General features: G+C 46.9%; 1 protein-coding gene across 1 annotated transcript; it reads right to left on the bottom strand.

Annotated features, from left to right (window-relative positions):
- Positions 1–15815: 15815 nt before the first annotated feature.
- Positions 15816–22186, bottom strand: TMEM72 (transmembrane protein 72). Its single transcript, XM_049810844.1, has 5 exons — positions 21905–22186; positions 17854–17920; positions 17356–17427; positions 16487–16626; positions 15816–16296 (listed from the first exon to the last, which is right to left on the bottom strand). Exons 1-5 carry the CDS (start codon positions 21972–21974, stop codon positions 15836–15838), a joined length of 810 nt encoding a protein of 269 aa, XP_049666801.1. The 5' UTR covers positions 21975–22186; the 3' UTR covers positions 15816–15835.
- Between the last annotated feature and the right edge of the window lie 224 nt (positions 22187–22410).

The following is a 22410-nucleotide window of genomic DNA, read 5'->3' as shown; positions in this document are numbered from 1 at the left end:
CTTGAGAATGAGCAAAACACTGAAAACTAAGAACAGGGTCTAACAGTGTGTTCTCCACAGCATTCTTGGGACAATACCTGGTTTCTGACAGCGTGGGTGCAACGCCCACCCTCAGCCACCCCACCCCATGCTATTGCCTTGGCTGGAGCACTGTTGGCTCCCAACACAGGCATGCCAGGGAGGGGTTTAAGGCAGAGCCCCCCTGTACAACAATGGCCCCTATACCTCCAATGGAGTCCACACACAAAGAGACACAAGTACAAAAGCATAAAGCACTAGTAGAACAGGTGCTGCTTGGGTGAGAGATCCTCCTCAGCTCTGTCAGGCCTGCAAAAATATTCCTGGTGTTCATCATCAAGGTAAATAGCATGGGCTTGCCTGGAGGATTTCCAGCAACTAGGCTGAGCAGCACAGTATTCTTAAGCAATGAGTGAGGTAGCTCTGAGTTTGCACTTACATCATTATGAATCTTTCATGTGACAAAGGTAAAATAAGAAGTGTCAAAAGGAAGGGCTCAGGAGGGACAGAGAGGGCTGCATGCCTTCTCTTCTTCTCACACTGCTGACACCTTGCCTGGGAATGTCTCAGGCAGTGCTGCCCTCCTGCCCAGGCCTCAGTCACCCATAGAAGGGGCAACTTGCAAACAAAAAGCTCAGCACCAGCCCCTCTGTTGACCTATCCAAAGGAAACACAATTTCTGAAACCAGAAATAATTTCCACAGTACTTTTTGGCTGATGCTTAACTTCGTAAAATGTGTGCAAGCCAAGATTTCTTCACCTCTGAGGGTGGATGAAGTCTCTGTTGCAATTAATGAGCTTTGCATAACTGCTCAAATTGTTTTGCCCCATAATCCACAGGTAATTCTTTTCATCCGTCTGCTAATTTTGTAGTAATGTATACAGCAGTATTTCCTCACCCCCGTATGTATCAACTGTCACTAGGAAAAAAAGGAATTCACACATTTGCATGCACATGTGTGGAAATCTGCATTAAGCACCATTTATTTCTCTTGAACTTGCTGCTAAATGAGCATCTCAGAAGTGTGAACTCAAATCCTCTGCAGAAGAACTGGAACCAGTAAGAGCACAAAGCAGGAGTTACATTCAGTGTGCACCAGTCAGTGCTAGTCAATGTGCCCCAGTCAGTCCTGGTGAGTGTGTGCCATTAAGCACTGGTAAGCATGGACTAATGAATGAGGCTAGGGTTGGGTCAGGCAATTTGCTCTGGTCATTTTGTGTTGGCATCAGCAGGAGCTACCCAGCTATTTTTAAGGGTGGGTCAGAGGGCCTGCAGACAGAGTGGCTTGGGTTTTTCTTAGAGCTAAGAATTAAAGTAACAGGTTTGCTCTGAGCTAGAAGGAGGCTGCTGGGGGGTTAGAGATGGCATCGCAAACCCTCCTCTGTTCAAACTGGGATTTTTGTATACCTGTAAGTGGGTTGGGCTGCGGTTGAGTTGGCAGCCACCCGGAGTGGGCAGTGAGCTGAAGTCAGGGCTGGCCCCTGAGGTGGCTGGCAGCTGGGACCACCGACTCTCTTCCCATGAACACCTTTCTCCTTGTCTGTTTCCTCCTGAAAAATTCTCTTCAAATATGAATTCCATTGCTAATATCTCAGTCTTGGCTTGTTGAATTTTTTCATGCATAAAACCCAGCTACCTGCTAACTTTTGCTAGGTCAACAGCTTGGATAATCATAGCTTTGTCTTTCCAAGTTGTAAAGCACTTGGTTTTCCCTTTTATCTTCATACACAGTAGAAATTTCTTTTGAAACAACAAAGGTATAGCTAACTCACAGATCTGGTCCTTTTTCTTTAAAAAGTGAAGATACAGTTACCAATACAAATTGCTGGTCTGCTCTGGGCATCGACATTAATTTTCCCACATTAAATAGTCCACCATAAAATAATAAAAAATGAAATAAAAAATAATTTCAAAATTAAGATTATTACTTTGCACTTAGGGCTTAGAATATAATTTTTATCTTTTGTAAGGAAAATGGAACACAATAAAAGTGTTTTAATCTTAGCTATAGAAATGCACTTTAAATAGCAAAGCTGCGTATCAAATATAGCCTGTATTTTCAATAAAAGCTTTCCCTTATAAAGACACAATTTGTCTGCTGACCCCAAAGTGATACTTTTCAAAACCAAATGAAGAGTCTACACATTCTATGTTACTTACGTCAACAATATTTAATTCTCTTGCTACGTGAAGGAAGTTTACTTCTAAAATGTTAGTGCCAACACATAGTTTCACAACACTGCACAGAAATAGGACAAATGAAACTTAGGGACCACTTTCAAGCTCTGCTCCGTTTGATGTTGCACTAGACATTCAAAGTTTCCATGAAAGAAAGGAATATTCTTTCATTAGGCCAAGTAATACCAGACAAAGGCATAATTCTTACCACCACAAAGGAAATCCATGTCTTTTTCATGGTTAGGGTGATCACTTTGCTTTGGAAGCATTTTGTGAAGTGCTTTGAGGCAGGAAGATCCCTTCGCAGAGTGGTCTCCCAACTGTTTCACTCCTCTGGAACAGGTAGCAGCGGCCGTCTGAAAAATTATGAATTCCCAAGGTCTGCGTAGGAGCACGTCTCCCTCAGCACAGATGTCTTGTGGCTCCATGCTCTCTGCTAGTGGGGCTGTCAATCTGTAGCAGAGGAGCTCTGATGTTAGAGGAGAAACAGGTCTGAAAAAAACGGTAATTTGTATTGTCCTTTTGAAAGCCAACAGGAAAACTGGTCACATCTTCACTGCCCAACAATTTGTGGCATGGTGATCCCTAGGCTGATTCTGAGCTGGTGGCATCCCTACAGAGCAGCGTATAGAGGTACCAGCTCAGACCTGGTTCCAGCAGCAGCACTTTTAGGGTCCATACCCCATGCACTGCATCCTACCCCTCAGCTGGCAAAGCCAAGCTGGCATCTCTCTGCTGCATGCCCTGCCACCACTGTGGCACTGCTCAGCCAAATCACCCTGCACTTCTTGTATCCACAGTCTAGCTCAGGTCATCCTGGTGTCTTGAAATAACTGGTGTCCATGTCTAATGAGTAGGAAACCGAACGACTCATCATGGTTGTGAGATTCTGCCCAAGTAATTTTGACCTCCAGGGCTTTTGTTTCCTTCCTGTTGTCCATCTGGAACCTCCAGCTATGAGGATTTTGTGCACAAACTGTCTCTAATACTTGTCTGAACAGCTTCTAAAGGATATTTCAGTTCAAGTTGCATTCCTGTTAATCTGAATGAATATTCAAATAAGTAAATGAAAATCATGGCTGAAATGCTTACTTTTGTGCCCTAAGGCATGCCAGATTTTATTCATATAAACAATAAAGACACACATGTCCTTATTACATGTCTTATTACTGACAGAGACTTAAGGGAATGGACTACTGGAGATAAAGAAATCACTGACGAGTTTTTGCTTTGAAAAAAAGAAAGGAATATCTGAAAAAATATTTAAACAGATTTTTAACAGGCAGGTAGATTCTTGGAGCTAGCAATGCTGTCAAAATTTTCATTCAATCCTATCAGAATTCTTTCATGTTTAAAAAATCGTTCCCTGAGCACTAGATGCAGCAACACTGATTTCCTGTCGGTTTGTACCTTACAGTTGATTGCAAGCTCCAGTTAAATATTTCCAATGATTAGGGTATCTTGCTCTTCTTCCTCTTCTAATCTTCTAATCATGCTGCAGTCTTTGGTGGTCAGGACACTTGTAGTCCTTCTCATCTACTTGGTCGTCTTTTTTTTTATGAAACACATGAAGCCTTAATTATTTTGCAGAGGACTATGCTGCCATCAATGAAAACTGGGCACAGGGCTCAAAATTTACCAGGGAACATATACAGACAGACACACAGACAGCATAATCTCCTGAGCATTGTTCCCTTAGGAAGGCAGCTAAATCATCTTCCCTTAAGCCTTTGAATAAAATCACTGTATGGATCTACACTGTTGCTGGATTGCTCTTGTCTTCATGTTTTGAAAAGGGATTGTGCCACTGCAAAACTAGATTTTTTAGACTAGTGTAATTTTCAAATTATAAAGACAAGTGCAAGTGTTTTGCATAGTTGAGTTATTCTGATATTATAGACCCTCTGATGTTACAGACTCACCCTTAGCCTTTTGGGCAATGTGCAGCATAAAACTCATACGTGGTGCATATAATGGGTACCTACCTTTTTAATTTTGTAAGAAAGCATTTGTTTTCCGCAGAAGGCACCAGCTTAGACAGCACCCTAAAGTTAGTGCCATTGCTTTCTGCATGGCTGTGCATGGTTCAGTTTCCAAAAGGGAGAAACTGAAATTAGACCTGTTCAGAGAAAACCTCATAAGACTCACCTAAAAATGGACAGGTCCCAGTCTCCAAGGGTTTTGGCACATATGTGGAAAGATACGTTACCATTTTGCATAGTGTGAATTCTCACCTGGCACATTCAACACCCTGGAGGTTGTTCCAGATTGTACAGAAGTGAACCATGTCACCATGTCATGTCCTTGTCACAGCTTATGTCCTAGCAAAGGACACTGAAGAGGGCCATTGGGATGATCTGTGGAAGGAGCCAACCTTCCCTTCCCCACTGCAGGCTTGCCTAGCTCAGCAGATCTCCCACATGATGCCTTCCCCACGCATGATGACTCCCACAAGTGATGCCTTCCCCACACTGTTTGCTGCTACCAGTGCCAGGGAGGGGGAGCAGCATCAGGGGTGGGTCAGATCTGAGATGGCTTCTGTGACCACTAGTCTGTAATTTTCATTTGGGACTGCCGAGAATTACAGCCTTGGAGTTTATTTACTAGAAAATAAAATCAAAGCCAGAGCTAGATAATTGCTTACGGCAGACCGACTTCTCTAGATGGTACACCAGTTGTCAACTACTAGTGGGTGAAATCATAAGTACAGGGTGTATATGCATACAGGGTGTGCACATGCAACCCTCTACTCACAATGGCTATTTTTCCCCTTAGATGACAACTCACCTTAGAGGGAATATTGGGGAAATTTTTTTTCAGCCACTAATCAGTCTGCCTTTTTTTCTTTTTTTTTTTTTTTTTTTTTTTTTTTTTTTTTTTTTTTTTTGTCTTTGGCCACTGCTACCTATGGGACATCGGACAAAGCAAAAGATTGTAGCAAGATAAGGGAGCAAGATTACTCAACATGCCAGTAATCAGACCCTGGATCCATCAATAAGAAGAAACCAAACATGGGTGTTAGTGCCATTTGAGATGTCCTTGGGCATCCTGCCTGCCTCTGGGATTGTCCTAGGCTTTGTGTGTATTCATTTTGGCTGAACCAGTTTCTTGCTGGATCATGTCTGGAGGGTGTGAAGTGTTTTATCCTTATCTGTTAAGGATCGCTTTATTTACAAAAATATTAGTAAATAATGAAGACTGGATTTGCAGGTATCCTTCACTTGGTTTATGCAAAACAGCAGCCAGATTTTTAGATGTAGAAGAAGCTTTCCATCTGTGATTGCTGATGGGCACAAGTTGGTTAAACTTGCGAACATCTGTTGTCTGCAAAATGTTCACTATTGGTAGCTGAACATTACAGCAAAAAAAAAAAGGATGAATGAAAAGTGGGAGGTTGTTTACGAAAGGAATTCTAAACAGTTTTTCCTTTCATGGGCGATGCAGACTAGCCAGTTCTCTGTATTCAAAGCCATGAATGATCTCTCCAGGAGCTCCAGGTTTTCAAGATTTTTCTTTATGACTGAGGCATCTCTTTGAACAGGAGCTGAGTGTCTGATATCCTCACATGACTTGAGGAGCTGTGATTTTAATGGAAATGCCAACCAAACTTTCAATAAAATCTTAGTAAATTTATTAATTTATGACACCATTATAATTTGAATTATGGCTTTTCATAGTTACTGCAAGCATGGCAAGTATTAGTATGAGCATATAGGGTTTGACATTATCCTTGGACTTCAGAATACTTGATAGGTATTTCATAGTTATTTATCCAGTTCTTTGATGTTGTGCAGGTTAGAGGTCTTTTTTTTCCCCATTACTGATATATTTGGTTTGGGTATTAACTCTGGTGGTGAGGCTACTTTACACCCAGATTTTTCTAGTCATGGTATGTTTCCTTACATGCAACAGGCCATTGTGCTTGCACAAATCTGTACAACACATAGAGTGAGCATGTGTGTAACTGAAAAGCATGTGCTGCAGAGGTTAGCTCTGTTAGCGTGCTAATCCCAGAGGGTCTGCTGCCTTTGAAACAGAAAATGCACTATGCGTCAGCTACCCAGCATGCACACGTGCATTTCTGTCTGGGAAACCACAGTCAGAAATAGTGTAACTGCACATAATTGGAGACAATCATCCTGATATTTCCCGTCAAAGCAATGTGGATTTACCGGAGTGACACAAAATGAAATAGCAGGCTCTTACTATGCAATGCACATTTGTCTTGTTTATTAGTAATAGATAGGGGAGGTCATTTAGGGTGAACCTGGTTTGCTAAATACAATCATAGCATGAAGAGGTGTGCTATCTCCCACATGAGCTGAGGAAAATTTGGTTAGCTGCAATCGCGGTGCTATAAGAATGTGGCATTCCCACGCACACCCTAGTGCGCCACGTCTCTGAGTCCCATGCAGTCATCTCCACCTGCATGGTGAGGTGGTGCACATTGTCCCGCTGATCCTCCCACGAAACCATACAGCTATGCTGCAAGAAGCAGAGTATTGCACAACATGTTCAAACTGTCTCAGAAATAAAAAGCTGATGGAAAAGTTATACAGGGTAATTAATTATCATGTATCCACATGTTTGCTATATGTTTGCTTTTTTCAGTCTGCTGTCTGGTCTTTGAAGGGGAAGGAACCGCTCCTAATATACATGACAATTTCAGTTCCAAATTCAACTATATGTTGCCATATTGCTGCTCAGGGTGAATGAAACAAATTTTCACTTACCCTCTCCTTGTTCATGAGGTGAGGCCACCTCCTAACCTAGCCAGTGTCCTGTCCCTTGTCTACCCTTCTGTACTTCAGTCTTCTTTGCAGTGCTGTCAATGTCCTCTACTCCCACTGTTTTCTTCCATGTCTCTTGTTTGCTTTTCATTTCAGTGTCTTGTCATGTTTTCTTGCCTACCTGTCCTTTTGCAGCTCTTCAGCCTTTCATAAATTCCTCCTGTTTCTCAGCTTTCCCACGCAACCTTTTCTATTCTGCCTTTATGATCCTCATATGTATTTTCTTGCCTCATAGACATCTCTCTTCTGTCGACCATACACCTTTACATCCCATCAAATGCTCAGGCATATCAATACCCTAAGTGAAATCCCAGTGCTTCTAGTAATGGAATTTCTTCTACTAAATTCGATTACTGAGCGGAAGAAGTAACATTTCAAAGTCATACCATTGGTCTCTTTCTCCAGACTATACAGCAGTATAACTAAATTTTTTAGTTTACAGAGGGGACAAGCAGATGTGGGAAAAATGTACATTTGAGAAATTATCAGAATTTTAAAACACAGTCACTAACTTATTGTTGGATTTTAGCCCTGGTCCATCAATAAACAGCCCTCAGCAATTCCACTTTTCTAGTAGTGGCAACTTGAAATTGTACCTACATTGGAATTACATTTATATTAGCTGAAGCTATTCCTTTCCTTTCCTTGCCTTGCCTTGCCTTGCTTTGCCTTGCCTTGCCTTTCTTTGTCTTGCCTTGCCTTGCCTTCCCTTGCCATTTCAGTCTAGTCTAGTCTAGTCCATTCCATCTACTCTATTCCCTGACCCATGTATCCTCCTGAAACTCAATATATTCTTTCTTATAGAAGAGACTATAATGCAACCTGTTGTCTCAGGTCTTTTTCTGAATATCAGGCATGTATAGTACATGTGAGTGCTGAGATGTTGCCCATAAAACTATTCCCTGACTGCTTTTCATACACGTCCATTTGTGAGTGATTCATCCAAGGCAGAGTAGATTTGTAGACGTGTGAACTCAGAGGTCTGTTAAAGTTTCTCGTGACTATTTTGAATAAATCAGATCTTAAACATGATTAGATAGATCAAATAAATTATAAACCACAGTATAGTAAAACAGAAATTCTACTTGGCTTCAGTGCAACTTCTTCTTAGCAGCTATCCTGTGCAGGTATTGAGCCATATACACACCTACTGAGCTTCATAAGAAAACTTTTCAAAGATGTCAGACTTTTTCCTAAAAGGACAGAACAAAAGCAAAATGCTATTAATAAAAATATCTTTCATCTTAGCAACTACAGCATTAAAAAAAAGAAATGAATGTTTTCAGAAATATGATTTCTCTTGTAATTTCTAATTACTGTTACATGAAAGCTCTGCAAAACTTGATTACAAATTATCATTAATAATTTTCTACTTGACACTGGCTTTGACTGCATCCCATTCAACTTGTAATTTTCACTGTCCTTCCCTGAGACGTACAATCTTTTTTAGTAAGAAAAAAACCCCGTCTGAATGGATCATCTGAATGCCAGTAACATGGGAGTGACAGTCTCATAAAAAAAGTTTTAAGACATTGCCTAAGATGATTTTTTCTTACACTTTTTCTATTGTTTTACTGACTTAGCTGCTTGTGGGGCAATAACTCAAATAATTACTTTTTTTCAATAAAACTACTGAGTAACAAAACTAAGATTTTGCATGGTAGCTCCATGCACTCCTTGGTGGCCATATGAGCGGTTGACAGCTATCAGCCACACAAGGGTGGAAACCACAGAAAATGCTAGGGCAAGCAGGCGGGCGGGCAGCTGGAGCTGAACTCCAGGTATTTCTCTGCTGTCATTTACAGCTCTAAGCAAGTGACAAGAAAGGACAGTCTGTCCAGAATGGCATGCAGGACGCTGTTTCAGGGCAGAACGAGCACAGTGGTTGCAATAACATTTCCATGGCAATATAAATTCTGTATGGTATGTTTTCCTTTGCCTTGTCTAGTAGTTTGTATTGCATGATCTGTCATGGTACCTTTTCTAAAAACGCGGTGTTCGCTATTGATGGAGTAATTCATACACATGGTGCTGTTTCAGGAAAGAGCAATGCTGTAATTGTTGGCTTTGGGGCATTCTTAATTGTAGCTGCAGGACACAAAGCAAAAAATATTTTGCCATTTTGTGCCAGCTTTTCCATGGTTGAAAGTGCTATGTAAGTGGAAAACAAAGACATACAGTAATAGTAACCTTATGAATAACATCAGGATATGAAAACTAAAGATAATTTGTATTTATAACTATCTGAGAAATACATTAGCAGAGGGACTATGTTGTGCTTTCATTTGGAATTTTGATTTAGAAGGAATCAGCTTGAATGAGGGAATGTTTGTGCATGTGACTACTAGTTGGAAGTGAAGAAATCATAAAACAAGTTAGCATGAGGTTGATAAAATATGTATAGCATAAATGCAATAGTTTAGTACTGGATAAGAGCCAGAAGTAATGACAACAGCAGTCCAAACCAGTCAGCAGGAATTTGTTTGCAGTTCCCTTCTTATGGCATTTCCACATGAGAGATGTTGACAGTAAGATTGTCATATTTTTACACGGTGACCACATGCAGTCCCAATGTGAAACGCATAACATGTCTATTGCTGGAGAAAACACTCTGATCTCCATTTATGCAGGTGGTGATTTCTTCTGTGCTTGCAGATGCTTTCATGAGAAACAGATGCTGGGAGGGAAAATAATTAATTTGAGAGGAATAAGATGGAGATCACTTTCATGCTTGGGCCTGGGTTTTTGAGGGGAAGGTGCAGCTAAAAGGTGTAATTCCCCTCCCAAGCCCTTCCCCTCAAGAACCTCCCAGATCAAGCTTCCCTGCCATGCTGCTACAAATATGTATGCCCAAGGAAGAGCTTCAGGTTGCCTGGCCCCCTGAGTTCACCCACCAGGTCTGGGAACATGGAGCAGGTCCAAGTGTTGTAATACACCTGCACCTTCATTAGCAGCCTCAGTCTTTCTGAGAACATGATATGGGGACATAGCTCTGCAGTGTGACATAAAATGGGATATAGTCCCTTCACCTGATTGGGCTGGGAGGTAGGCTTGCTCCCATGCTGGGGATTGTCTCCTCAATAGGCACAAGAGTAAAAGCAGTAATAAAGAACCCAGACAAAGCGTTCCCACTTTGAAAAGGAGAAATGTGGTGCTACGATATCAAATTCAAAAGTATTGTCACTATACCAAATTCCCCCAGAAAATTGTTGAGCGTGGCTGAGAGTAGCCAATGTCGAAGAGCTTCTTCAGCTCAGTTTTGTGCACAGTAACTCTTTTTGTGTACTTTTGTTTTCTCATGCTGTTGAAGGAAGTAATACAGTCTAGCACAAAATGTTACTGAAAAAACAAACTTGCTTTTTTATTGTGCAAAATTTGTAGCACATCATCAGGCACCAAGAGTTGGAAGGTGAGGTTTGCCCCAAAACAACAGAAAAACATATCAAGTTAGGGCTGCTGTATAGTCTCTTTTTGTTGGGCATGACCCCCGTGGCTGCCGCCTTCTTTCCATCCAGGCACAATTTGTTCGGTGTTACTCCCCCTCTGCAGTGTTGAAAGCCTTACCCAAAACTGCAGCTGCAAGTGTGGCTCTCCAGGAGGGCAAGAGCAGGTGCAGAGGGTGAGGCACCAGCCGGGGAGCTGGGGGCTGATAAGCAAGGTTGGGCATCCGGGTGACTATCAAACCCAGCCCCTCTTACAGGGGAGTTTTGGAGAGGGAGGCAGTGGAAGGAGACTTAGGGCAGGGAGGAACTGTGTAATCATGTCACAGTATGTATGACTTTGTTTAGCAGGGACTGATCAAGATACTTCTCTTCTGAATGAGGCCAGCTCTGGGATGGAAAAGGTTAGGGGAAGGAGAGGCTGAGCAGAAGGAAGAGATGAGAGTGGGATGGGGATTAGATGCTGTTCAAAACTTCCTCCCGTGCTGTATGAAGTCCTCTTTAGGTACAGGCTGGGATGAGGAGAAACTGCCAAGAAACATTACTCTTTGTTGTTTTTTTTCTTTCCCTCCTTTTTTTTTTTTTTTTTTTTTTTTTTACTGTCTGAAATATGGATTCTCTCTTAAGTCTGTGATCCAAAGACCTGTGTTGGAAAATCAGGTTCGTGGTGTTTTGCATAGAGCCTCAAAACAAGATTTAATAATATCACATGCTGAATGAATAGCTGCATAGAATTAGTTTTCTAAAGGTACCTTAATCATTCACTAGGATATAACCTAAGTGCAGGTTGTATGCAAGTACAATGTACCTAAGTACGGTGGTATGCAAGCTGATATATATCAGCTGGAAGCCAGATTCCTGCTTTTGCCCACACCATGCCAAGCAGGTAAGGGAACTGACAGCTCCAAGGAATCCCAGGCAGGTTTGGGACCTGGTTTCTCATTCCTGTAACTTCCTTCATAGCACAAAATGCAGGAGTCCAGCCAAAACAGAACCTGAATTTCTGGTCCAGCACATGGGAGAATCTCCTGAACGGGATGAGAGAAGGTGCAGGGCTGAGGAGTGGTAGGGTTGCCAGTGTGTGAGCATGCAGCATTTAGAATTGAGTGGAGACAGGTCCTCTCCTGCATGTGGATATGACTCAATATTGAATTAGGAGCCACCCATGCCACCGTTGCCAATACTGGTGTTTGCTGCTGTGAGTGTTGCACATGCAGATACGAGTAGTGCATTTCTGATTTCGAGTATTGACACTGCAGAAACTGAACACTTTTCTCTGCAAATGTACCTTATTTTCCTAATGCTGCTTTGTATGTGCAAAACATTCACACCCATGTTTCAAATAGGGAGTAGTGCTCAGAGGAACTGGGGCCCAGAGTCCCTGGGGGGCCTAGGGAGTTTGGAGGGTGACCATCTAAGCACCTGGTGTGAGGTGGGAGCACTGTGGTGGGGCAGGTAGCGTACCTGCCTTCAGGGCTGTGCAACAGCTACTTGTACTGGTGTGCACTGGAGGCAGAGAGGAATTGTAACCGTAGCCTGCACTGAAATCTATTTTGCCTTCATACAAAACTTAAAATGGAGTAATTGTTCGCAACATATGGGTTTACTAAGTTGTGATGGGGGCTGTCAAGTAACATTGTAGAGTGTTTCCACTGCACGTGTACATGCAAAGCAGGTAATTTTTTCCTCATGCAGGGAAGTCTTTGAAGGAAATTGTGAAGGAAACAATTTCTGCCAGGATTACCTCACCGAGTTTTACCTTACACATGTATTTCTTTTGGATGATTCATCTTCTTTCCTTTCAGTATGTGACTCTATAGGAGTTTATAGTTTTATGCACTCTAAATCAGTGGATTAATCTCAATGGATTAGCTGCATCATGAATTAACTGTAATGCAGGCAAAAATTATACAACAATGTTCATGTAGTGCTGTGTGGACTTAGAGTTCAGGCAGCTCGAATTCAGATATCGCTGCACTGCACGGTTAATAGCATCAAGTTCTTCTCTTTTTCTTTTCCTGCAGTTACCCCCCATATATGAGATTTTTTCATATACAGACCCCCCACCCCCAACAGTGCTCTACAGCATCTCTGGTGCCTTCAGTAGCCTCTGGGATGCTCCTATCACAGCTAGACGTAGGGAGCGGGGCCAGCAGAGAAGTGCACACTTGAGCGAATAATCTCTGAGCCCTCTGCAAAGTCATCTGACACCCCCTGAGGCAGAACATTTCCTCTGCACTAGGATTTTAAAGAAAGCCTGAGGCTGCATTTCTTTAAGCAGTTGAGCTGCTCTAACAGCCTGCTGCCTCTGAAAGGGGTGCATTTATGCCTCATGCCCTTCATTTTGTGGCTGGGCCTTCCCTCCATGGACTTATTTGGCTCATTACCCAAGAAGATAGCCACCCGCTTTCTTTTCCCTAATTATTTTTCCTCTGGGCTAACAAGCTCTGTATGCTGATGGAGCTGGAAGATAGCACCAGGGGTGGGACGGGTGGTGAGGAGCAGGGCAGGGGAGGTACAAATGGACTCCCTGGCAGGGGCAACCTGGGGAGCAGCTCAGCCCCTGCGGTGGGATGGCACCCATCTGGTGCTGTCTGGGGCACAGCTTGGCTGCCTCTGGAGGAGCATGTACTTCCCTGGCACTGGTGCAGGCTCTTGGCAGACTCCAGGGTAAGCCAGCCATGGACCTTAACTGAACAGGCAAATTAATACCACAGAAAAGAGAAGCAGCTTTTTTCCAGCCTTCATCTCCTGAGCCAGCTAGCTGTGGGGCTGGAGAAGAGCCAGGCCAACACAAGGAACAGGCAAGAAAAGCAACCAGGTCCAGTGCTGTCTCCAGGAAGGCTGAACAACCACCTCACCTGTAGCTTCCCCCAGTCTTGCTTCCTAAGGGAAACCTACAACAGACTTTCAAAAGATGAGCCTAAAAACTGAAACACATAATTCTGTAGACTCTAAGGATTGCAAACTCATTTTATGCATTTCACAGAGCAATGAAATTTGCTCCCCACACACTTCAGGGTGCCACAGGTGCTCTCATGGCATCGCTTCTCTCCAGCTGGCAAGCTGGCCGTGCTGCCCCACCAGCACGAAGTGTGGGGCTGATTGATTAAGGGCTGAAGGATAAGATTTGTTGCAAAGCAGCTGTCCCCACCCAGGCTGCCCCGGAGCTTTGCTCAGGGCTAGAGAGAAGACTGCAGAAACGTGGTCTTTCTCCCATCAGCAGATTACTTGATCTATTGGGAGCAACTCTGTGTGTGTAATTAGTTATGCAATCTTCAAAGAAGAGCCTTGGATGATGCAGAAAGCTGAGTTTGCTAATGAGAGTGGGTCTAGTTGCAAAGCAGATGTGTGATTGATCTGGGGAGCCAGCTCTGAGCACATCCTTTTGGGGCAGTTGGCAAGTGTGGGTACCCTGTTGGCATGGCTGGGTCGGGACCTTTGTTGGTGCAGGTGTGCTGTTTGGTCACCAACTTGGGAGGAAAATAGCTTTATTTCTTAATGTGATGAATACATGTTAGCTTGAGGGTGGAGCTGTGGTTGAATCCTGGACTTGCTGTTATCAGTCATGCAACATTAGGCTATAAACAAGCACAATTTTCTGAAGACATTTTTGCAGGTGCAAACCCTCCCTAAAGACAGATGTGTACGTGACTCTTCCCCAGCATGCAATTATGGGGTGGAGGGTTAATTTATGCAGCCAGAAGGAGGAGGCCTCTAATCCATGTACTGTGTTTAGAATAGATACCAGCTATCATTTTAAATGTTGGTGATGCAACAAAAAGCTTTTTGTTTATGTCTGACTGTAGGAATGACAAGTGTGTGCAACCACTCATAAGCTGCTCTTGTGGACAGAGTTACATTATCAAACACAGGCAGTCAAGTATTGTGAGTCAGTACCTTCCACCTTCTTCCCCATCCATCTCACAAATTAGGAGTCACTTAAGAGTTTATTAAAAAGTAGTTCTGGGTTCTTATCTCAATTCCTTCTGATTTTTGAGCTCTTCACATTTTCACACTTCACTTCAAACTACACTGTTTTCCTAAATGAACATAGTGATAGTGACTCAGAGAGCTGAGATTTTAAAAAGAAGAAATAACGTATTTCCAAGAATAGCAGCCAGCCCCACTGGCTTCTACCTTATAAATGGTCTAGCAGGTCTCAGGGATCTTCTCTCCTTACCACCACCTCACCACAATGCTGCATGTCTGGGCTTAGAGCAGTTACAACTCTTCATCCCAGCGGTGGTGACAGTGTGGCCTCATGTCGCATGTCTGAGAAAATCCAGCCACCTAAGTTCTCTCCCATGTGCAGCCCAAAGAGTTGCCTGATGCTGATGAGAGGGCCTTGGTGATGGTATCTGCAGCACAGAGAGCATTTGCCATCGGGAAGCAGAAAGCCTTTGTCCTCAGGTGTGAGAGAGCCAAGGGGATGAGTTGAACAGGAAAGAAATGCCTGATGATAGGTGAATGGTACTCAAAGGGCAGAAAATATGGTAGGATTAAGCCAGAGGTGAAGGGTTCATGGAAGAGGTGGCATGGAGGGGACTGGTGGGACAGCATTGTAACTTTACTATTGCCTTTGCCCTCTGGAGCGCATAATTAACACACGCTGGGAGTTACACACAGTCTGCCGTGACAGCGCGGTGCTGAATCTCATGGCCTGAGCTGCCACATCATACCAAAGCCCTTCTAACTCAAGAGAGCTGTCTGGGCAGGGGACACCAGGAAGCCCCAGGGTCCTCCCTGCTCCTGCATGGGTGTTCCCAAGGCCAGAGGTGATTTCCCTGCTGGGGTCAGTGTGTCTTGGGGAAGGGCACTTAGCGGGTGCTAGCCCCAGAGGTGTGCTTGGTCTCAGCCCACCACTGAAATGACGTTTTGGGTGCCCTGCTGCAGGCTGCGGTGCCCTGTGCTGAATGTCTCCCAGCCCTGAGGTCTTCAACGTGCAGCGAGGGCAGGAGGGAGACAACTGCCCCCAGCAGAGGCTGCTCTGGGGGCATGGCGGTCTCCCCTCCTCCTGCCTGCTGCTGCCTCATGGGAGCCATAGGCCATGGCTGTGATGTTAGGCAGGAGCAGCTGCTGTGATGTGCAGTGCCATAACAGAGGGGTGACCCACGCTGAGGCCATGGGAGCAGAAACCTTACTGTACTGGCACTACCCTGGCTGAACCACCACCTGTCCCGTGGGCATGGTGCTGCAGGGGCTGGCGACCACCACTGGCCCTGTCACAGGGTGTGGGACCTTGTAGTGCAGGCGGCCCCTCGAAGAGGGGGAGACACAGTTGTCATCCTGGAGGCAGGGAGGGCAAGAGGGGCCACCTCTCAGGGCCCCTCGGCTGCTGGAGCGGCAGGGAGAGATGCCAGTGCCAGGGGTAGCAGGTCTGTCCCAGCCTCCTTCCTGCTGAGGGCTCAAAAAAGGCCCGTGGAGCTGAGGGGAGCGAGGATGACGGGGGCATCAGGTGGGGTGAGGATGGGTGTTGTGTCCGAAGTGGTCTCCTCAGCCTCGCTCTCCACATCCTCCAAGCTCTCGCTGACAGAGGGGATGATCTGCACCACCTTCTCCTGGAAGTGCACTTGCTTGCGTGGGGCTGGCGGGGCTGCAGGTTGGGCAGGAGCTACTGGGTCCAGGCTCCTGTCCTTGCTGCCCTTCAGGATGCTCTTCATGTGGCCCAGCAGCGAGCAGTGCTGCTCCCGCTGGGCCCCAGGGAAGGTGTAGGTCTGCTCAGTGTCACCAGCAATGGTTGGGGCTGCCATGGTGGCTGAAGGGTCCACGTACTCTCCTGCCTGGGGATGCGTCTCCTTGTGCCCTGGGCTCTTCCTCCTCTTGCTCAGCAGGAAGTAGGCCAGGGCGGTGAGCACCAGCATAGACCCTGGAGAGAAGGCCATGTTGGCTGAGGGCTGGCACGAGGCAAAGAGCTCGCCAAGCAGTGTTTGGGCTAGTTAGCTCAGCACCATCTGCAACCGGTCCAGCACCCGGCACATCCCCACCCTCTCTGGCCCTTGGCAGACCATGCTCCTCTTCCATCTGCACTACTCCCCACCCCAGCACGGGCTCCTCACCAGGGATGGTGACATGCCAGACGAGGACGGGATGCAGGAAGCAAGCCACTGAGAGCAGCGTGTACCCCAGGAATTTCTGGAAGCTCCCCGGGCGTCTAGCTCGCTTCCAGCAGGCCTGTGCCAGGGAGTCAGGCTTGCATCTGGGGAGAGAAACAGAGGTCCTTATGGGATGGGTCACCAACCACAGCAAGAAGATTTGGACCTAACCAGCACCCATCTAGATGTGCAGATCCTCACTCTGGTTTTCCAGGAAACTGGTGTATTTGTCAGGGAAGGTAAGAAAAGCCTGAGCCTCTCCCATGGGAAGAAGAGGCCAGGGGCTACATCTGCCAGAGGTCAGCATCTCAGGCCATCTCTCCTTGGTGTGTTCGCCCACTTGGCCACTGGTTGAGTGCCTATTAGCTGGAGTAAGGTGTTACCTCTAAGCTATCAGGGTTTTTGAGTTAGTGCTAAAAGATAGCAGAAGTGCTCAGCCTCTGAGAAGTACATAAGGATTTTCTACATTTTAGCTTAAACTTCTGTGCTGTCTCTTAGAGGGAGCTGCAGCTCACCCTGGGGATCTGGCTCTACCCTCAACCCCGTTCCCTTGTAGGGCTTCATACTGTGTGTTAAGCAGATGCTACAGACCAGGGTTTGTCGTGTTGATGCTCAGCAAATTGTGGTACAAGCTTGGGTTAAAACAGGTTTAATTGGCTGTGGACATGGCCCCAGTTACCTCACCCCTGCCTGAGTGCACTTGCCACGGCATTAGGGGCAAGACCTTTGGTCTGGCACTTGCAGCTCAGCTAGGTCTGGTGTTGCCTGTAAGGGGCAAGTTGCCTTAGGGAGGTCCCACCAAGGCTGGAGAAGACTGGACAGGGTCTACTCACGTGAAACACATCTCCAGGAACAAACTGATAAAGAAGAAGCCTTCACAGACAGTAACTGCAACCCCTGAAAAACTGAAAGGTGGAGTTGTCAGGGGGGCAGGGCTGGGCTTGAGTATGCTCTCCAGGTGGCAGAAGGGGCATAGAGGGCCAGGATTTACTATCCAGTTCACATCAGAGTCTGTGTGCTGAGGTCTGAACACCCTCTGCTTGGCTGGTTTGTGGAGGAGAGCTCAAAGCCCTTCTGTCCCCGGGGCATCAACTTGCAGCCAGTGTCACCTCTGGCCTGCTTGAGTCTTCAGTAGCATGGGTGATGCAGTAGCATCACTTTCTCTAACAGAAATAGCTTACTTTTCTGAAACTAGATATGGAGAACTGAATTTCCCAAAGCCTTGGACACTCTTCCCTGCTGCTGTTGTAGTCTAGTCTGGTGCTACGTATGGTGGAGGGGTCGAATGTGTCACCCCCGCCAGCTCTGACTTCAAGGGCAAAAATACTCACAGCAGATAGAAAGCCAGGCTTTTGAACTGTCCTCGCTGCAGAGTTTCTACGCCCACACCGATCAGCACTAGAAGGAAAAGGTAGGAAAGACGCTGACTGCAGGGTTGGTTCCCGACTCTCTGGTGCCCTACCAGCTCCCAGGATCGATGCCCTGGTTTCCCCAGGGGCTGGTAAGGCTGCTTCTCCTGTGCTGTGCACATTAGGACTGCCAGCACCAGTGATTCATGCTGACACACCAACCCAGGGGGGGTCAGAGCTGAACGATGGCCTTGACATACAGCCCAGAAAGCCATCCCAGCTGCATCTTTACCATGGCATCCTTGCACTGCATGGGGTGGGGAGAGGTGGGGATACCAGCTGGCCTTGGACAGCCGGGGGAGGTGAGCAGCAGTGTCCTGTGTCCCTTCCACACCCTGCCACACCGCTCCTTCAAGGCTGCCACAGGGTCTTCCCTCCCACCGCCCCATCCACCTCTGCCCAGTACCGGTCTGGGGACCTCTCTGCCCAGGTTCCCCCAGTGCCTGCCAGCCTCACTCCCCTGCCCTCCCTGCTTGCCCAGGCCTGCTGCACCCAACATGCAGGGGACAGGGGAACCGTGCCAGCTGCCTTCACAAAGGGCTGTAGCCATGGCATCAAGATCCTTTGCTATCCAAACAGAAAAACATACAATGGGAGCAGGCAGATTAAAAACAGGGAATGAATGTCAGTGCCCCAGCCAGCCCAGCACACTGGGGAGTCAGATTAAGAGTATTAGCGAGGGTAAAATCTTCCCTGGACTGGCCATGGGGCGCCAATAGCTTCAGGGGATGGAAAATTTCCTTCAACATCCTTCAATTCCCCACAAGACTATTTCCAAAACGGAGCAGAAACGAAGTGCCTCACACCAGCTGCAGCAAGTTGGTTGGTATGTGGCCAGCCAGTCACAGTGCACAAGTGGAGCGTGGAGCACAGCGGCGTGGAGCTGAGCAGAGCCAAGGTCTCACGGCCAGGGCACCGCTCCAGGCAGTCGCTGTGCTCCTGTCTCTACTTGATGTCTCCGCATCTCACTGAGCAGTCCCTGCCCATCCACTGGTGCTCAGGAAGTTCACGGCTGGTTCTGCTCAATGCACGCTGGCCAAGGCCTGAGGTGCCAGTTGGCTTCATTTATCTCAGCTGTGGTTTGCCCCGGCTGGAGAAGAGTACCAGGCTCCCAAACCGGGATGCAGACCAGTGTCCATCAAGCCTGCAAGGTGGGTCAATACTGAGGGTCTGTGCCTGAGCACACAGCTCTCCCGTCCTGGCCGAGCAAAGCCCCGCCAGGGTGCTGCGGTCTTGCTTTGGTTCCCTCTGTGTCACCTGCAGCTGCTGGCCCCTGTCAGCCAGGGGAACGCACGGGGCCCACGCGGCACCCTCCTCTGTGGAGGCTGCCTCTCCGGCCCCGAGCAGAGGTACAGTGAAATCAGTCTCATCAGAGGGCTGTGAAGCTGTGTGAGCTGTGTAATCCTACAAGCAACGTATTGTCCTTTGCTATCATGTGACTGAGAACCCACCCTTCTTTATAATCTTCCCTACAAATGTGGAGTTCATTCATTCATTCATTCATTCCCTGCAGATGAATGCAGAATTCAACAGCTCAGCTGTTACATTCAAGTCTCTGCTTTGGATGGGGAGGTTTCCTCATTTTGCACAGCTTCTGCTTTGTCCACAAAGCTGTTTGGATGAAGAATCTACAAGAAGCAAAGGGCTGTTTCCGAGGTGTTTGTTTGGACTAGTTGCTGCCTTGATTTGGATCTTATCCAAACCATGTGGCTAAAGGCACATGATTAGGAATTAAATGGTTGAAAGCATGAGAATTAAGAAATAAGTAAGGACTCTCTCCTAGATGCAGAAATCACAAGGCCTAAAATATCTGCACTACAGAGATGCCCCAAACACTGCAGTGAATTGTGGGGCCGTTTGATCAGTCTTCACTAACTTGCCATGAGGCTCTGCTGGTGGCAGGGCTGTCTTGATTTCTCACACACAAGAAACCCTGTAGCCCTACCATTGCAGACAGCCATTACACTCCAAGATCCTGGGGGAAGTGGAGGTTTATATTATGTGGGTAACCTTCTGTCTTTGCAAGCAGCTTATGGAGCTGGCTGGGCTTTCTCAGAATCAATTAGTGAGGCTGATGCACTCTCCTCTCCCTTTCATATCTTTTTTTTTTTCCCAAACAAAACCCATGGGATTCTCTTCTGCATGGTTTCCATTTCATGCAAAAACCTCACACACCTCATCAGGCACTAAACACTGCATCAAGCTCTTTTCTTACTCCATTAAGACACACGGAGGAATAAAACACAGGCACCTTCCATTCTTCACTGGCCTTCTGGGAAAGTCAGGTGATACTGGGAATGCATCAGAGCTACGGAAGAGCACAGAGGTCGGTAGCGCAGCTGTCTGCGCTCTGTGATGCTCAGCATAGAGACAACTGTACTGTTCATTTCAAGAGGAGCTACAGAAAGAGGTGCACATGATGGAAAATGATGAAAAGAAAGCAGGCAGAAGAGAGAGATTATATTCCACTAAGACACTTCCAAATTGTAAGCTACTTTCAGTTCTGCTGTTCTAACTTTCCCATGGCAACAAGTTCATGTTTTCTCCCAGGAAAGTCTCCATGAGTTTCCTTACAGCTTTAAGAGAGAATATGACCAGCATGGGGTTCATGTGGGCCTGAGGGGTATGGGGATGGAGAAAGGAAGAGGTTTGCATTTGCGGGTTAAAGCTGAGTCCCAGCTCCTATCTGTTGCAGTCTCATCATGATGTGCACTTCTCTACTGGGAGTTTGTATAAACTCAGAGACTCAAATCTTTGCCTGTTATCAGTCCTTTAAAGCACATTCCAGAGCACAGCCTCCAGCGTTCCAGTTGGGCTTTGGGGGCCCCTGGGGACCTGTGCTCTCTTCAGCTGACCTGCGTGCTTTCTACTTTGCCCCTGACTTGAGCAAAGTGTCTCTCACGGCTGTCTGCAGTTGATAAAGGAAATGCGAACGTAGGAGGGCCTGCTGCGACCTACTCTGCAGTGTCTGAATCTGAAATTCCCAGGGGTCTAACACAGGAACCACCTCAAGTCACCTCTCACCAGGAGCCTCTGGTTCACACCTCCAGCCTTTAGGCAAAGCAGACACTTTGATCTCTGCTTTACTGATGGGGAAACTGAGTCAGAGAGTGCTGTCTGTCCTGTCTCGTAACAGCGAGTTAGCAGCAGTGCCAAAGTGAACCCCTGAGCCCTCTGTGTTAGCTGTTTCCCCACGTCCCGTCTGGAGACGCCCCACGTGAGAGGGTTATTCACCACAGTTCAGTCCTTCTGGGTGAGACACTGTGCCTGAGACATCCGGCTCAAAACGCCTGCATTCCACCTGAAACCAAGTGCTCAGATGTGTCACCAAAGCCAGAGGACGCTGATCCCAAGCAGCCTCTGGCAGCGGGTGAGAGGATGCAACTAGCCAGGTGGGTGAATTTATGATGTTTGTACTGCAGCTATAACCTGAACTGCTTCCTGAGCCTGCTCCCTGACGGGTTGCTGGAGAGGCAGAGCAGCGCTTTGGCAGTAACTGTGCCATGATGGCTGGGACCTCTCCATCCTGCCTGGCACAGGACATCTCACTGTGCACAGCACAAGGAGCTCCTCCTTCACTGTCACAGCCCACAGAGCAGCCCGGCAGTTTTGCGCAGCCATGACTATTTTGCTTTCCAGTCGCATTCACATCTTGCCTGTGATCCTGTCTGTTTTACGAGAATATAATTTAGTTTTCTTTTCCATTTGTGCTTTAGCTTGTCCTCTGCCATACTGAGTGCTGGCTCTTGCTTTCTGATGTCTCACTGTGCCTCCCGCAGTATTTGGAAAGAGCCTGGCCAGGCACGCAGCACTCTCCCTCCCTAGGTCCCAAAGCAAAAGTGAACAAGTTTTCATGTTCCCCTCATAGGACAGGGCAGTGGCTGCACCCGGCCAAAAGCAGGGAGACAGCTTAGGGGTCCCAACACCCGCTCATTGCCTTTTAGTGCCAAAGAAAAAGAGAGCTCACTCTTACCTGCTGCGGTGGAGATGCCCAGCAATCGGCAGGTGTACTCCAGGGCACTCCAAAGTGCCTTGTGCCGCATGGCGAAGAGATGAAGACGACCAGGCAGAAGCTCCTCTTCAGAGCTCCCGCCTCGCGCGTAGCCCAGCAGCTCCCAGCTGCAGGCAGAGCCTCCTGCACTCAGGACCAAATGACCTTCCTGAAGGAAAGGGCAGCGCGTGCAGGACTGGCCACCTCCACCGGGGCCTCCCCAGGGAGGGCGGTCAGAGAAGGAGCTGCCACCACAGGGAACCGGCCAGCTCTGCTTCCCGCTGCTCCCGAGGGGGCTGCGGAGACTTGGCCTTTCCCTGCTTGCTTGCCGCTCGCTCGTGTTGCCGGCCCGACGGTGATTAATGATTGGTAAGGGGGGGGTGCGGCTTTGGGAGCATTTGCACCCAGGGTGCGCGACCTTTCCTGCTCCCGAGGAGGAGGCTCTGGAAGCCCAAGCTGATTAAATGCATGTGAAGTCATTAGTGCTG

Source organism: Accipiter gentilis, chromosome 9 (assembly GCF_929443795.1).
Source record: "Accipiter gentilis chromosome 9, bAccGen1.1, whole genome shotgun sequence".
Lineage (NCBI taxonomy): Eukaryota > Metazoa > Chordata > Aves > Accipitriformes > Accipitridae > Astur > Astur gentilis.
Note: the sequence above shows the minus strand (reverse complement) of the source record. Positions and strands in the feature narration are given on the sequence as shown.

Coding starts and splice junctions, on each gene's coding strand:
- TMEM72 (XM_049810844.1), bottom strand. CDS start 21,974: ATGCGGCACAAGGCACTTTGGAGTGCCCTGGAGTACACCTGCCGATTG. Junction 17,921..21,904: donor GGGCATCTCCACCGCAGCAG/GTAAGAGTGAGC, acceptor TTTTCCTTCTAG/TGCTGATCGGTGTGGGCGTA. Junction 16,297..16,486: donor CTGGCATGTCACCATCCCTG/GTGAGGAGCCCG, acceptor CCTTCTCTCCAG/GGTCTATGCTGGTGCTCACC.